Raw genomic sequence first — 16,930 nt, 5'->3', positions numbered from 1 at the left:
ACCAACTGTTGTTTTATCTTCTTGTATCAGAGCTGTCTTCCATATGATTTTAGAATTTGAGCTGCGGTATTTTCTCTGGCTTGCCCTCCTAACCTATAGGGGCCTTTCTTCAGGTTGGATTTCCCAAGCTTCTAGTAAGATTTTATATGCATGTCTATGGTTAGGGTGAAAGTTTTTGCGACTCTTTACCTACACTGCAGAAAATTCTGAATGTTATCTGGCAAGATGCTGGAATCTTCTATAGGCACCTGGTGGTTAAGCTCTATTCGGCGTTTCTTGATGTGCTATTACCTCCAACCTATGGTCAAATTACCGGACTAGTTATCCTGTGTGTCCGCGTTATTTAATCAATACGGCCCTTTTACATATAAGGGGGGTCCTGCTCCGTCATAAATTGATTTATATACAGGTTTTTTGTACGTATGCAGAAAATAGGGCTCAGACCAGTATATCTTCCCTGGTCTGACTGTCCCTCAAGTTACTGGCAGCTAGGTATGCTTACCCCACTGCCAAGATACACGCAGGGGGACCAGGAAGGAAAAAGACACCGGTAACAGAAGAGAAAAAAAAAAAGGAGAGAGAGAAAAAAAAAAAGAAAAGAGACATGTATCAGAATCTGCTCCGCATCCAATAGGACCTCTGTCACAAGTCTCTTTCCTAGACTGCAGGCAACTTAAGTCTCTTACTCTTTAGAAACACTTATCAGCTTAATGCTTATTTAAAAGGGAAAATCACCCATGCACATTCAACCTCTTGCTTTGGTAATCATAGATGGCAGCACTTTGATAATAATGGTAATGGTCCTGTTATCTCAGTGCACCAAGATTATAGCTCAGTCCTTTTTCCTATATGTACAGCATTAGCTCATTGCACATATAGTATAGTACTAACACCATCTAATCCAATTTTCATTTGTCTCCTGGGCTGTGGCATCTGTAGAGAGTCCCAGCATAAGAAACACAGTACCGGGGGGATTGGGGGGGGGGCCCAGGGAGGAGGGGGGGGGTGCGGGATGGCACCCGACCCTGCTCGGCTCTACTGAGCGTCTCACCCAACCTCAGGACCTCCTTGACGACCTGTTGCTGCCGCTGCCAGTGCTGCTGGGGCTCCATTTTCCTTCCTGCATCATCCTCTATCGTAGCACCGCTTCCTCCGTTCCCCAGCTGCTCCCGGCGTAGTGCTGACCAATCGCATAGCCTCTTCCAGTCACGTGGTATCCCTCTGGGTCCCGTTTGTTTAGGGGTTTTTTTTCATTGAGCCATGCAGGGCGGGGGTGAGTCTCCGACTTGGTCCCCGGGGGTGTCAGCCTCTCATGCTGGCATCCACCGGTCCGCAGCTGGATCCGTCGGCTCTCCGCTCTCCTCTCCCGCTACCGCACGCCATGGAGTACTCCGGCACCTCCCACCTACACGTGCGCGCGCGTCACGTCCTCATCTCCGATGTGGATCCTTACCGGGCTTCTAACCCTTCCCTGCTTTATCCAGAACTGGATGCATGCATTCTAATGGGGGAGGGTGTGGTTTTTTTTAAGCACATGATTGAAAAAAAACTGTGGGCTCGGGGCGCAGAGCACTGATTCTCCTCCCAGCCAATCAGGAAGCGGGTCGTGAAACCCATTTCCCAATTGGCCGAAAGGAGAAGCGATCTTATTGGCCAAGGGGGAGGAGGGAGAAGATGCACGGCCAGAGGGGACACGCGGCTGGAGGAGAAGCAGGGGAAGACCGACCAACCCACCACCAGCCACAATGGCGGCTCCTAAGGTAGGGAGGCCATCCATCTCCCCCCCCCCCCATCCCCTAAATTATCGAGCACCAGCCACCACTGGTTATATCTATAGTTTAATTTTATAGTTTTTAATATGGAACAACAATAAATAATCTGATTCCCTTGATTATTTACCTGTGTAAATATCCAAAAGCTGCTGGGTACTGCCGTCTCTGCACATTCAGAATATTTCTTGTCTTTCCTCCTCTGGGCGTTACATATAAGGTTATGTGGGGAGTGGGGGGGGGGGGGGTGAGGGCAGAGGAGCTGGCCCAGCACAGAGATTAATTAGACACTCTTAGAAGACGAGAAGGCTATGCAAAGCTGTTCTAGAGAATTGATTTTCCCGGAATAGTCAAGTTCAAAGAAACATTACAAGCAAATAAAAAAATAATAGTAATTAAAAGGAAAAATAGTATCTAACATGCTTTATTTATCTGTGTCATAACCTGCAATGTTTCAGTTGTGAGTTGTTTTGGGGCCGTGGGAGGAAAGCACAGCCATACAAAAAAAGGGTAGGTAGGTGGTCTTGGATCCCCAAAGAAGCTGCTCACCACCTGGTTGTAGCCTGCTTTAATCAGGCTTTGAGGAGTGTGGGACCCAGAATTTATCACTCTAGTTGTCACTCCTTCAACAATTAACAAACCATTTACTACAAGAAATACAATGCACTCTGATTAAAGGGGACGTTTCAAGCTCCAAAAAAGCACTGGCTACCTTTTTCAAAATCTGGACTATTGGACTATATCAGTGAATTATTTAATTAGGTATTTAGTGGTGGTAAATAAAACAGGACTAGTTTTGTTAATTAAAAAAAATAAAAAAGTTCAGCACATTTCAGGAGCACATTCCCCTCTTGGGGAATCCATTTACCATAATCCAATTAGAAAACGCTATCAAGACTACAGCGCTTGCTGTACTATTCTATATGATAATAATATATAGAAATATGCAAAGCAATACCCTACCCAAAGCATATATATATATTCTCAAACAATAGGTGCTGGAACTTAACCACGGCCCCACAAATCCCTTCCCCTACACACACCCTCCAAATCACATCAAATAGTGGGTGTGTTCAGTCAAATTTCACGAAAACAGTAGGAGGGTCTTAAAGGGGCATTAAATTCCAGGGGCTAGATTCAAATAGGTTAGCAGATCTTTAGATCCGCGTAACCTATCTGATTTACGATCCACCGCCGCAAGTTTTTGAGGCAAGTGCTTAATTCAGAAAGCACTTGCCTCTAAACTTGCGGCGGCGTATCGTAAATCCCCCGGCGGAATTAAAATTCCGCGGCTAGGGGGCGTGTACAATTTAAATCAGGCGCGTCCCCACGCCGATCGAACAGCGCATGCGCCGTCCGCGAATTTTCCCAGCGTGCATTGCTCCAAATGACGTCGCAAGGACGTCATTGGTTTCGACGTTAATGTAAATTACATCCGGCCGTATTTGCAAGCGACTTACGCAAACGACTTAAAAAATTCAAAACTCGGTGCGGGACCGACGGCCATACTTAACATAGGATACGCCGCACTTACCCCTCCTATAGCAGGGGTAACTTTCCGCCGGAAAAAGCCGAACGCAAATGATGTAAAAAAAAGCGCCGGGCGGTCGTTCGTTTCTGAATCGGCGTAAATGCGTATTTGCATATCCGACGCGTAAAAGATACAGAAGCGCCACCTAGCGGCCGGCTTGGAATTGCAGCCTAAGATCCGACGGTGTAAGTCACTTACACCTGTCGGATCTTAGGCATATCTATGTGTAACCTGATTCTATGAATCAGGCGCATAGATACGACGGCCGGACTCAGAGATACGACGGCATATCAGGAGATACGCCGTCGTATCTTCTTTCTGAATCCGGCCCCAGGAGTGTAGAGCTGTCACTTGAAAACACAGAAACCAGACTTCTGTGTTCACAAGTGATTGTGGTGAGCAGACACCAAAGGATCTGAGCCAGAGGTGGTGGAACTGTGTTCCACAAAGTTCCCCCTGAAAAAAGCCCTGTATGTGTGTATATATATATATATATATTAGGGCTGTGGAAATTAATGATTAATTCCTCGATTAATCGTTAATTTCTTTGATCGATCAAAATTATTTTGATCGGGATGATCCGCGGATTGAACTCCGCTGTCTCGTCCATATGAAATGCCGAGGCTTCGGCCTAGCTCCGGAGCCACGGCCATCTTGGTCTGCCTGCTGTGCTTTCAATTCTGGTAAGAGCAGGGAGATGTGGACATTACAGTATGGGGCGAGATGTGGACATTACGGGAGAGATGTGGACATTACAGCATGGGGGAGATGTGGACATTACAGTATGGGGCGAGATGTGGACATTACGGGAGAGATGTGGACATTACAGCATGGGGGAGATGTGGATATTACAGTATGGGGCGAGATGTGGACATTACGGGATAGATGTGGATATTACAGTATGGGGGGGAGAGGTGTATATTACAGTATGGGGGGAGAGTTTAATAAAAACAAATTAAAAACTGTATGTGCGTTATAATTAATAGAAATTAGTGGATTAATCAATGAAAAAAACATTGAACACGTACATTTTAATCCGTAACAGCCCTAATATATATATATATACTGCTCAAAAAAAAAATAAAGGAACACTTTGAAAACATATCGGATCTCAATAGGGCAATATAATGATGTGGACTGGGTAATGTGTTAGGAATGAAAAGATGCCACATCGTTTGATGTAAATTAAAATTATTAACCTACAGAGGGCTGAATTCAAAGACACCTCGAAAATCAAAGTAAAAAAATGACGCAGCAGGCCAGTCCATTTGCAAGACCCGCTCCCGCTGGGAGGAGAATCAGTGTAACAATAGTGAATACTCATTCGCTATTGTCACCCCTCTGGGTGGGCTCAGGGCACAGAGAACTGTGCCCTGAGCCCACCCTTTTTTGAAGCCTAATGGAGCCTCTGTCTCTAATCACGTGCTTAAAAACACAACTCCCAATTGAATCCATGTGTCCGGCACCACGCATGCAGATTAGAGGGCAGGACGCATGTATAGGGAGGCGGTGCCTCTGCACCCTGCATTATGGTCTGCCACTGATTATATTCATGACAAAAGCTGTGACAGCAATTAAACTCCTTTTTTTATTTAGTGGTCATACTTGTATCAGAGCTGCAAAAATACAGCAGCTGCTGACTTTTTAAAAATTAACACTTACCTGTCCAAGTCGCCCGCGACGTCGGCAGCCGAGTGGTAGCTCGCTCGGATCTCGGCTTCCCCCGCCACCATCCTCGGTAAGGGAATCGGGAAGTGAAGCGCTGCGGCTTCACTGCCCAGTTCCCTACTGCGCATGCGCTAGTCGCGCTGTCCAGTTCCCACTGGTCCCGCTGTGTTCTGGGAGCCGAGTGTTTCCCAGAACACAACGGGGGGGGGGGAGGTGACGCAGAGGGGATACCTGTTTTACACAGGTATCTGCACCCCCTCCCCCCTGAAAGGTGTCAAATGTGACACCAGAGGGGGGGGGTTTCATTTTTGGATGAACCTCCGCTTTAAGGGTATAAAGGGTTTCCCTTGCAGCTCTGGCCCGAGCCTCCCTTAGTATGAAGACAAGCATGCAAGGCACAAAGTAGCATGGGTGCCACTGTGCCAGTGTACTGGGTGGCTGGTAGTTGCCTGTGGAGTTGGCCAGTGGAAGTGGTGTTAGGGCTGTAGACAATTCTTAGAAACACTCCAGGAAGTGCCACAGCCGACAGTCTGTATGCCTGCGGTAGGGCAGGATGGAACCTGTGAGGCAGGGCATGGATGCAGCAGTGTGGAGACTATACCTCCCATAGGGAGATAAGCTGTTTGTCCAGAAGCCGGGGTCAAGTACAGGTGAGCAGCCAGGATGAGAAATGTGGTCAGGAGGCAAGCCGGGTCATGCACAAGTTTGCAGCCAGGATGAGAGATGTGGTCAGGAGATAAGTCAATGTCATACATGGGTAAGCAGCTGAAACTTAATCAGTAACCAGGCCAAGGTCATAAACAAAAGATCAGATAGAAGTGTGGTCAAACAACAATCCAAGGATCAGGAGTTCAGTAGAAAATGGTCAGGAGCAAGCTGGGTCGGCAACAGTCAATCAGGTAAGAAGGAATCAGTAATATAGGAGTCTGGATCACTAGTAGTTGAAGATCATCCTGTGATTATCGCTCACCATTCCTGCCTTTAAATAAGGTACTTGGCGCCAGTTCTGAGATTGGGCATGCGGAAATGTGTTCCAGTGCATACAGACATCCACGAAACATGCATATGCACATTCATGAGTCAATGTGAGTTCCCATGCAGGTTACTGGCATGCACACTTCTGCTGGTGTCCTGACAGGTAAAAAAAAATATACCTCCATACAGGATAAAACTTTGATGGACTCCAAGTATGTTTACATTTTATATACCTACTTTCCTTATTCGGTGTATAACTATGTATCATTTGCATCCTTTACCATTGCTATTTCGATAGCGACAAATAGTGTTCATGCCATAAAGTTCCCAACAATTGTGTTATTTTATGTGAGGCGCTAGAATTTGTAGTATATTATTGTAGCCCTGGTGAAGGGGGAGTGGTGTTTCCCCCAAATGCGTTGAATTTTTTTATATTTGTTTTTTTTTTAGCAACAATTAAAATTATTTTGGACACTTTCATCTGGCTTTGGGCTGGCTGTCCATTCTGTATTTCTTTGGTTTAAGACATGAAGTTAACTTTTATTTATGCTAAAAATCATAATAATTTTCTTTCATATTTTTTGTTTGATGTTAGCTGTCACTGACGTCTTTTGATGGCCAACCCCTCGCCTCAAAGAAAGTTCAAATCAAAGCTAGTTACAACGGAGAAGAGAATACGGAGACTTTTGTTACGGACTCCAATGGCAAAGTTCCATTCGAACTGTCTACAGAAAAATGGGGCAAAAATTCTGTGAATCTATATGTGAGTAAGAAAAATGGAAAACTATTTCAGTTTTCTTTAAAACAAAAAGTATATGATATGTATTTGCTGTATAATACAGTATGTTCTGTAATTTAACCACCTCACCTCTCACATCTCTACACCCCTAAGGCAAGCATCACTAAATGGCGGACTGTGGTCTGGATCCGGAACAAGCCACTGTTCCATCTGGACCTGCGATCGTGCCATTTAGGAGCCATTTCTTTCCCCCTTGCCTCCGCTACTGTCATTCTCAAGGCAGAGAGCTAAAAGCAGCATAGAAAGGAATGGAGGGCGTGAGCTGGAGCTGCATGAGTTAACTTTTCAGATTAACTAGCAGGCAGGGGCGGACTGACAACTCATGGGGCCCCCGGGCAATAGAAGATTATGGGGCCCCTGGGCTTACAGATGGCCACCACGCCAGGAGGCAGTGCAGAGGCGGGGCTGCTAAAATCTCAGGATTTTTACATCAGAAGCATGTTGGTTTCAAACATATCAGGGACAGATGTAAAAAAAACATAGATTTTTACATACTGCCCCTGGTTTTACTGAGCCTGGCAACCCTGATGGGGCCCCCTAGTGACATGGGGCCCTTGGGGCAGTGCCCGAGTGACTCAACGGTCAGTCCGCGCCTGCTAGCAGGTGATTGTTTGCTAGGACCGCCCTGTCTCACAAGCTTATTAATATGAAAAGTTAACCCTGGCAGATCCTGCTCCTGCCCTCCATCCAATGCTGCTATGCCTCTCTCCATTCATTGCTATTCTGCCTCCAGCTCTCCACTGTGTGTAAGGCAGGAGAGTGCAGATGGGCATGTATAGAGTATACGGCTGTGATGGTAGTGGGGGAGGGGGGACAAGGGGTGTCATAAAGGGGGCAGTGCTGTGTAAATAGGGGTGGGGGATGATTATTGAAGGGGGTAGATGTGAAGAGGCAGAACATATTATAGGGGTGGGGGGGGGGGTATGAAAGGGGAGCAGTGCTGTAGGGGAGGGTGATATGAAAAGAAACAGTGCAATGCAGGGGGTGTGAAGGGGGGTAAGTGTTGTGAGGGGGTTATGTAAAGGGTGCAAGTGTCGGGGGGGTGCCAGATCCCTGCACTGATTTTAAGAATCACACAATTTAAAAAAAGTAACAGTGGCTGCAGGAGAGAGAAAGTGAGCGGGGCAAGTCCTGGAACATGTTACAAATTATCTCTTAAATAAAGTGAACTTATCCTTTAAGTGAATTTTACAGCACACAAACACAATATAATACCCATTTTTTTTTTTTTTTGGAGTAAAATATAAAAGATGGGGTTGTATTGAGCACATAGATACCAAAAAAAAGGAGTCGAAATTGTATCCATCCATCAAATAGAGAAAAACTATGGTACCTAATGCCGTGTACACACGATCAGTTCATCTGATGAAAACGGTCTGATGGACCATTTTCATCGGACGAACCGTTCGTATGTGGGCCCCATCGGTGAAAAAACTTATAACCTGTTTTAAAATTATCTGATGGTTAAAAAACCGATAGAAAAAACAATCGTCTGTGGGGAGATCCATTGGTTAAAAATCAGCGCATGCTCAGAATCAAGTCAACGCATGCTCGGAAGCATTGAACTTCATTTTTCTCAGCACGTCGTTGTATTTTACGTCAGCGCGTTCTGACACGATCGTTTTTTTAACTGATGGTGTGTAGGCAAGACTGATAAAAGTCAGCTTCATCGGATATCTGATAAAAAAATCCATCAGACCGTTTTCATCAGATGAACCGATCGTGTGTACAGGGCATAAAAGTTTTTGCAGGTGACGCTTTAAAAGTTTTCACTTGTTATCAGTTCAGAGGTAACAAATCATTTTTGCTCTTACTCCAATCAGGGTGAAACCTCCCACAATTGCTGCTTACATACACATGCAAGCCCCACATGCATGCGCATGTGCTGGGGGGCACGGGACTTCTTTACATTTTAAAAAATATATATTTTTATTTATTTTATAAACATTTATTATTATTTACGCTTTTTTTTTTCATTTTACTTTATTGGTATCTCATGAGGGCTGTGTGATCGAGTAACAGGAAAGGCAGGTAACAACCACAGTTGACAGGGGGTGGCGGCAGAGTGGAGCTGCCTTTATCACTACTACTACTACTACTACTACTAAAGTCGTTGTAGAGCCACCTGGATCACTTTTACTAAACTGCCGATAGAAAAAAAAAGTTAAATAAACAAAAAATAATAGTTAGAAAACTTTAAGTAAACAAAGAAAACAAAGCAAGAAAGTAAAAACTAAGGGGAGAAGGGTAAGCAGGAGTTAGTTTGGACTGATTAGGGCATGGGGTAGGCAATCCCTGGCACTGGTGCTGCAAGCAGCACTCAAAACCTCTATTGCAGACACTCGACTCCCTCCCCATCAGCAGAGCAGCGCAGGGAAGTGTCAGTAAAACACTAATGCATTCCAATTTTAGAATTCCCCAGGCCGCACCTGCACTGAGGGGGAGGCACTGTGCCCCCACACATTGTAAAAGATGGGAAACATTGTTTGGTTCTCTAACTTTGCTGATTTGTGTTGGGGAAGAGATTGGGTGCAGTTCGGTCCCTGTTTCCAGGAGGAGGAGGACTGTCCTTTGCCACTGCTAAAGCCAATCACAGGCCTGCTAGCCCCATCCACCATCTGGAGGAAGACGACTCGCTTGGTTGCCACTACCAATCTCAGAAAAAAGGGATTTCACTGTGATTGAGAAAACCACAATCAGGTGACTGTTTGTGGAATTACTGTTGAGCTTCTGTTAAAATGATTCCTGAACCTTTGCGTCACTTACTACTGAACCCCCCTGCACTCTGTGTCACTTACTACTGAACCCCTGCACTGTGTCCCTTTTAAGCCACAGCCAGTATTCAGCGCAATGAAAATCACACCCAGCTTTTGCTGCAACACAGAGCGCAGCACTATTTCGTGGGCCCAACTTATAATCCTGCACACAGGCCCACTGCTTTTAGCAAATACCCCTGACCTGAGCTCATTATTGCACATCCATTTCAGATGCTTTTATGTGACATCACATACATCCCATACATCACATACAAGCACGTGGGCTGAATGCGAGAGGTGGATCATCAGGATGAGTGTGCCAGGAGAGATGGATGTGTCTCATCTCTGCTTCGTTTCACCACTCTGCATATCACGCATATCATCGATGAGAAGAGGGTACATCGGTGGGGAAAATGAGCAGGAGGGGTTCAGAGGTGGGACAGAACAGCAAGAGGAGGGTACAGCAGTGGGGCAGATGTGCAGGAGGTACAGTGGTGGGGCAGATATGCGAGTAAGTTCAGTGTTAGGACAGATGAGAAGATGGTTCAGTGGTGAGACAGAAGAGCATGGGGGTACCGCAGTGGAGCAGATGTGCAGGTAGTTTACAGGATTTTCTTTATAAAAAAACATTTTCGTGATTGAGTGTGTGAAGTTTACATTTTTTTGTTTGAAAATGGGCACTCTCAATTTCTTTGAAAATATTTTTTGGCACACTGTGATCAAAAGGTTGCCTACTGCTGGATTAGGGTAAGTAAAGGATTAAAAGGCGGTACACACAGGGGCGACACGACTCTGGCCGCGAATTTGCAAGGCGACCTGAACACGACCCGAGCGCGCACCACAGCGCGACTTGGGGCAACTTACAAGGCAACTTCAAGTCGCCTCCAGGACAGGAGGCTTTCCAGTGGCTAATAAAACAACAATCATCTCTGTGGGAGAGAGGTGGGAAGGAGGGGTTTGCCTGAGAAAATGTTTTTCTCTTCCTGTATTGTTGCTTCAGTTAAGACAGGGGATCTGACTTGGAGGCGACTTACATTGAAATCAATGGTTACACGTTGCCTACAAGTCGCCTAGAAGTCGGATTGAAGTAGTACAGGAACCTTTTCTGAAGTCGGAGCGACTTCAGTAGTGTACATTAAGACGGCTCCATTTACTTACATTGACTTTCTCAACCGCGCGACTTGGGGCGAGTTCAAGTCAGATCCCAAGTCGCCCCTCTGTCGAGCCGGCTCTTAGAAACAGAAGGTCTGTTTTGTTACAACATCTGCTGTATTTACACAGCAACTTCTGGTGGAAATTGCTAGCAACAAGGAGGTAGATCAGGACACTTTGATTAGTTAAGTTGTAGCACTCCAAATATCCACCGCTGATTCAAAAAGTTTCATATTTTTGGTGTTTGTGATGGAATAAGACATGTTAATACATTATTTCCTATCAAGGCGTTACCATGCTCTGTTCTGTCTCAGTGGAGGCTTCTTGTTTTCTTCATTGGTTTCTCTCCACATACTTTTAGGTTTTACATTCTTTGTCCTGTGGCCATTTTCAATCGATACCATTATTTCCATACAGGGCATATATGAGGGTCTACAGGTCTAAAACAGCTATATGCAGTTTGGAATGAATTACTCTGCAATATTAGGATTTATATCCACTACTAGGGATGAGCTCCGGCGTGTTCGCAACACTCCACGTGCAGAGCCCGCTAAGAAGTCGGCACGGCACTGCGCTAATCACAGGCAGTTAGACATTTCCCGATCTCTGCAGCCAAGCAACGGGACTATGTCTCCCTGCCTGTGATTAGCGCAGTGCAGTGCCGACTTTGTGGCGAGCTCTGCACGTGGAGTGTGCAAACACGCCGGAGCTCATCCCTATCCACTACACACCAGTGGTTTGGATTACAAGTTAATCAATAGGATGAAGAGACATGATTTGTATGGCTCCAGCCCCTATCCTGAAGTGGAAATAATTGTCTTATTTTTTTGGAATGTGATAGAATATGGCATAAATACTTTCTGTTCTAAGAAGGCTCTGCCATATTATTCAGTTCTAAGTATAGGTAGCAGACAAATTCCAATTCTTCTTTCTTGGAAAAAAATATTCTATAGAGACCTAACCCCCTGCTCCTTTAATTGCCTCATTTTTTCCTAAGAGGTCCTGAGAGTTTGAGGTCATCCTAAACTTTACACTTAATGTTCCCTTAGAACAAGGTTCCGTTCATCTGAAAGTGGGCCATTGATCCATGGAATGGAGTCTCCATATCTGTCTATAATGATCACTCCACCCATTCTAATAGTGATTTTTTTGTCCTTTCCAATGTGACCCTAGGCCACCACTGACCAAACAAAAGAGCCCTATTCGAGGAGCAAAGTGTCTGTCACCTACGGCACTGCCAGCCTATATCTGAAGGACCTCTATGTGGAGACCAAGAGCTACCTGTATATACGACCAGTTAAAAGTTCGGCACCATGTCACCAGAATGTGGCTGTGACAGTGGACTATTGCTTGGCAGAGGAGGAGGACGATGGGAGTATTGAATTTTTCTATTTGGTAAGTAAGACTTTTTTTCTGGTTATAAGGTGCATGGATATACAACATCTAAAAGGTGACTAAATTTGAGTAATAGGTTGCCCATGTGGATATACAGTTAATGGGGTATAGTTCCAACACTCATATGAGTTAAGAAAGTCACTTGGATGAAGGTTGCTTCAGCATAACCAAACAAATCCAGGTGTATTTGACTAAAGACTGCCAGAAGTAATATAATTTGTACAAAACTCTGAGCTGTCCTTGCCCAGAAGGATTTGACACTTCCTGCCTCTTTAATGATCAAGGTCAATGCATTGCACGGACATTACTGTGACAGTAAATATGGAGGAATGCTATGCAACGAGAACATGGTTGTGTGTACAATGGTGGGTCTACAGTTATATGCCAGTAAAGGTGAACTTTTGCACCTAGATGTTTTGGAACTACATTTCCCATGATGCTCAGCTACACTGCAGAGTGCATGAGCTTTATGGGAAATGTGTTCCAAAACATCTGGGGTGCCAAGGTTCCCCATCACTTTTATAGACTGTTCTGTTTCAGAGCTTATTTCAACGCTACAATCTACCTTAAGACCAAATTGGTTGCCTTTAATAGATTTAAGGTATAAAAAGACTGCGTAGACCTGGCCTGCAGAGTTAACTCTTCTATGTAGGGCCCTCTGTTTGTTGATCTCTTCAGTGTCAGTATACCGGCTTAGTCTCACTACACTGCAATTCATATACAATACAGTTTTACAAGTTGTTTTGCTTATTTTTGGGTAAAAATTACTTTTGAATGTACAAGCTTCTGTCTCAGTGTTTGCTAGGCTTGAGTCTGTATGGCCATGGTAGTCTAGTCTGACTGATTAGCAGAGAGTACAAAGAGAAGAAAAAGGATTGCTCAGAAAGAGTAACCAAGGGTCTGACTTTGCAGGCAAGACAGACAGGAATAGCAAAAAAATATTTTATTACAAAAAATTACATATAAACAAAACACTATATAAAAACCATACAAAATGTAAAGTATGAGTAGTCTTCTGTGCATCTACGCGTTTCGCCTTGAGGCTTTTTCAGGACGAACAAGAGAAGACACTGGTAGAAAGTAAATCTCACTATCTTAAGATGATCCAAGCCACATATGCAAGTATATATCCATATACCGAAGGCTTTATAAGTAGAAAGGTTCCGTAGTAAAATAAGCAGGGTGACCTAAATGAATATATCCAGAAGCTCAAAAATTTAATAAATTGAGGCACAAAGCTCCCTCCAAGGACACTACTCCTACTTTGCATTTTGTATGGTTTTTATTATAGTGTTTTGTTTATACGTAATTTTTTTAAATAAAATATTTTTTCCCTATTCCCGTCTGTCCGACCCTTGGTTACTCTTTCTGAGCAATCCTTTTTCTTCTCCTCATACATACAGATATGGCAATGTGAGTGCTTTTCTCCTTTCCCCTTTTTTCGTTATTCATAGCAGAGAGTACAGTATTGTGGTACAGAGTTAGACATTTCTACAGAAGATTTAAAAAAAATGTTAGTTTCAGCTGAATGCAAAATGAGAATACAGTGTGGCTAAGCAACAGGGAAGAAAATCAAATTGTATGGGTGTCATATGTGGATCACCAGCAGGAGGAAGGAAGTTAGATTTTTACTTAGACCTAATTTCAAGTAATGCTTTCAGTCTGAAGACCTCAATTACAAAAAAGACATTGATGAGAGAGAACAAAGAATGGTAAAAGGTCGGAGGGATAAAACATATCAGAATAGACTGCAGGGGAGGAGAGGAAGGGTAAAGGAGGAGAGAAGAGTGCTGGGTCTTTGCCCCAAACTCTTTCAATTGGTAAAGCTACTGTAGTCTGATTAGGCATCAGGTGGAACAGGGGGACACCCGATCAAACCCACTACAGGTAAATATGGTGAAAATAGTCCCAAACTTAGTTAGTGACATAGCATCAGAGAAAGTTGTTGGGTCTGTAAATGATGCAGGTTGAGTACCGTCTGGTGTATCCAAAAATGTCCATAAAGGCATTTCCATAGGGGCATGTAACACTGTTAAAGGGGAAATTTGGCTTGCCAGTTTTAGTAATGTGTGACTGCAGTCCTTCAAAATTGTAATGTCTAAACATAATGGGGCAGATCCACAGAGATCTGCACCTGCGCAGCGTATCAGAGATACGCTACGCCGCCGTACCTTACCTGGCTTTAGTTCGAATCCTGGAAGAATTTGCTCCGTAAGTTACGGCGGCGTAGTCCATCTCTGGTGGCGGAATTCAAAACGGCGATTAGGGGGCGTGTTTCATTTAAATGAAGCGCGTCCCCGCGCCGAATGAACTGCGCATTCTCCGTTTCAAATTTTCCCGCCGTGCATTGCGCTAAATGACATCGCAACTGTGAAGGACTTTTTGCCTATCTGCTTCAGTTTAATTCTCCCTGCTAGTAATGCTGTGTGTGTTAGAGGTAAAAGGTGATTTCAGGTGTGACTCATTCCTCTGTGTCTAAATGATTAGATAAGTGGCTCATGTTAATTATTCTGATTGCTTCATTGTGGTAATTACCTCTTCTATATGCGGGGCCAAGCTGTCTAGATAACGTATTCTGTTACAACTAGTAATTAACTTCACTGATGTCATTATCTAAAGAAATGTGTCTTCAGAGTCGGCACCGAAGTGTCTGCCTATAACCTGTATGGAAGCCCCCACTGTGTGTGAAAAGGGGGTGGAGATTTCATTGTTCTTTGATTGAGGATTAGCTTGTAAACTGCATATATACCTAGCAGCATGCTGCCATTAAAGAGTGTCTTGTTCCAGCAGTAAGCTTGGCTCATGTGTGGATTATTGGGCGATCCCAGGAATATTCCTCCTCGTGGGATATTGGGTGATTTTCTTTATGGGAATAAGGTAATACGGAAGATGGGGATATCATTCTACTACCGTCACAACTGGTTGGGAGCAGCGGGATTTTCCCTTCTACTCTCCTTTTCACCCGGATTCCAAGCAGACACTGGAAGAACTACTGGAAGTTCGTGGAAGGATTGCTAGCAACAAAACCAAGCGGGTCATCATAGCAGAATTAATAAAGCTAGACCAGGAGGACGGGATTGCAGCAACGCCAGCAGTACAAGAGATGGAGACACCAGTGATTCAGGAAGAGGAATCACCAGCCAACAAGCTAATGAGAGAGAAGCTAGCATGGTTCGGTCCGAACCCAAGGGCGGATTTGGTGCTGAAAGTGATGGACCTGTTAGCGGAGGAGGCTAAACAAATAAGAGACGCAGAACTACAGGAGGCTAAACAAATAAGAGACGCAGAACTACAGTTAAAACTGGCAGCAGTCCAACAAGCAGCCGCACATTCTCCAAACAGTGAGTACAGCACAACAGACACGAGGAAGATTCCGTTTAGCGCTTTTAAAGCTTTTGATGAAAAGGACTGTGAAATTGATAACTACCTGGCAGATTTTGAGCGACAATGTAACCTGCACCGAATAGCTAGAGGAGAGTGGGTTTCAATATTGTCAGGCAAACTGTCAGGCAAAGCTTCTGATGCTTTCCGGACCGTGCCAGATCAGGATATCCATAGCTACGCAAGGGTTAAAGAAGTGCTCCTGGCTCGTTATGCAGTAACCCCAGAGTCCCACCGACAGAAGTTCAGGGACTCACGCAAAACCACGGAAGACTCTTACGTGGAATGGGCATGCCAGTTATCCCTGTCGGCCTCTAACTGGGTTAACAGCAGCCAGGCCACCACCGCAGAGGACATTTTGCAACTAATGCTCCTGGAGCAATTTTACAATCACATCCAGACGGATGTCAAAGGCTGGGTGAAAGATCGCAAGCCCATGAATCTACCAGAGGCCGCGAAGTTGGCGGATGAATATGCGGATACTCGTAAGACGAACCAGGTCACACCACAGGTACAACCTCCATGACCAACGGTGCCCTCACACCCACCAGCCGCTAGATACCAACCTCCTAACAGACCGGTGACATCTAGCCCTCGCTATCCACGCCAGGAGGACAATGAACAACGCTGCTTCCGGTGCAAACAGCTGGGTCACTTCAAGCAGAATTGCCCCATGAACGACAAATTGGTCTCAACCTGGGTACCGCCCACCAGCAGCAGCCCATTGTGTAGACTCGGCTTGGGATCCCCAGGAGCTGGGTCAGGAAGAACCATTGGGCACCCCTTACGAAGCCCTCATGGTACAATCTGTTATTACGGACAACAGGGAACACCATTGTCAGCTGGTCATGGGTAACGGAAAAACCGCCCGGGGATTAAGAGACAGCCGGGTGGGCGGAAATAGCTCATTTGCATACCCGACGCGGAAAACAACGCGAACTCCACCCAGCGGACGCCGAAGTATTGCATCTACGATCCGAAGGTGTACAAAGCCGTACGCCTGTCGGATCTAACCCAGATGCCCTCGTATCTTGGTTTGAGGATTCAAACTAAAGATACGACGCAGGTAATTTTTATCAGTAGATACGCCGGCGTACTCGCTCTGTGGATCTGCCCCAATGTTTTTAGAGATCCATTGTCTTGCTCGGCCCCAAATACTGTATATTTATATATATTTGAACAGTGTGTACTTTACAGGGAGAGTATAGGGGCTCAGTATAGAGAAGTGTGGGTAGAAAGATCAACTTGATCACCTTAATTCTGCCAATCTATGATATATTCTTGGGTTGCTATTTCTGTAGAAGAGTCTAGTTTCTTGAAAATAGCCAGATAGTTGGCCCTGTAAGATGGAATCTAGAGACACCTAATGGTAAAGTCGAATTGAGGGGAGGGGATCTGTGTCTCTTGGGACATGAAAATGTTGAGTGCTTGAAATTTGATTTAATTGATGTGGAGTGCTTAAAATGGAGTACAATTTTCAATTGAGAATAAAAGACAGGGAGTA

The 16,930-nt window shown here is 44.8% G+C and overlaps 1 protein-coding gene across 11 annotated transcripts in view; it reads left to right on the top strand.

Annotated features, from left to right (window-relative positions):
* The window catches only part of LOC120946805 (alpha-2-macroglobulin-like protein 1), a 224,004-nt gene that overhangs the window by 97,458 nt on the left and 109,616 nt on the right, over nucleotides 1-16,930 (top strand). For all 11 annotated transcript variants that reach the window (XM_040361516.1, XM_040361517.1, XM_040361514.1 and 8 more), the window contains exons 12-13: nucleotides 6,539-6,706; nucleotides 11,824-12,045. In XM_040361516.1, the coding sequence (XP_040217450.1) occupies nucleotides 6,539-6,706; nucleotides 11,824-12,045 (390 nt within the window). The remainder of the gene's footprint in view (nucleotides 1-6,538; nucleotides 6,707-11,823; nucleotides 12,046-16,930) is intronic.

Source organism: Rana temporaria, chromosome 8 (genome assembly GCF_905171775.1).
Source record: "Rana temporaria chromosome 8, aRanTem1.1, whole genome shotgun sequence".
NCBI classification, from domain to species: domain Eukaryota; kingdom Metazoa; phylum Chordata; class Amphibia; order Anura; family Ranidae; genus Rana; species Rana temporaria.
This window is presented reverse-complemented; position numbering and strand designations above follow the sequence as displayed.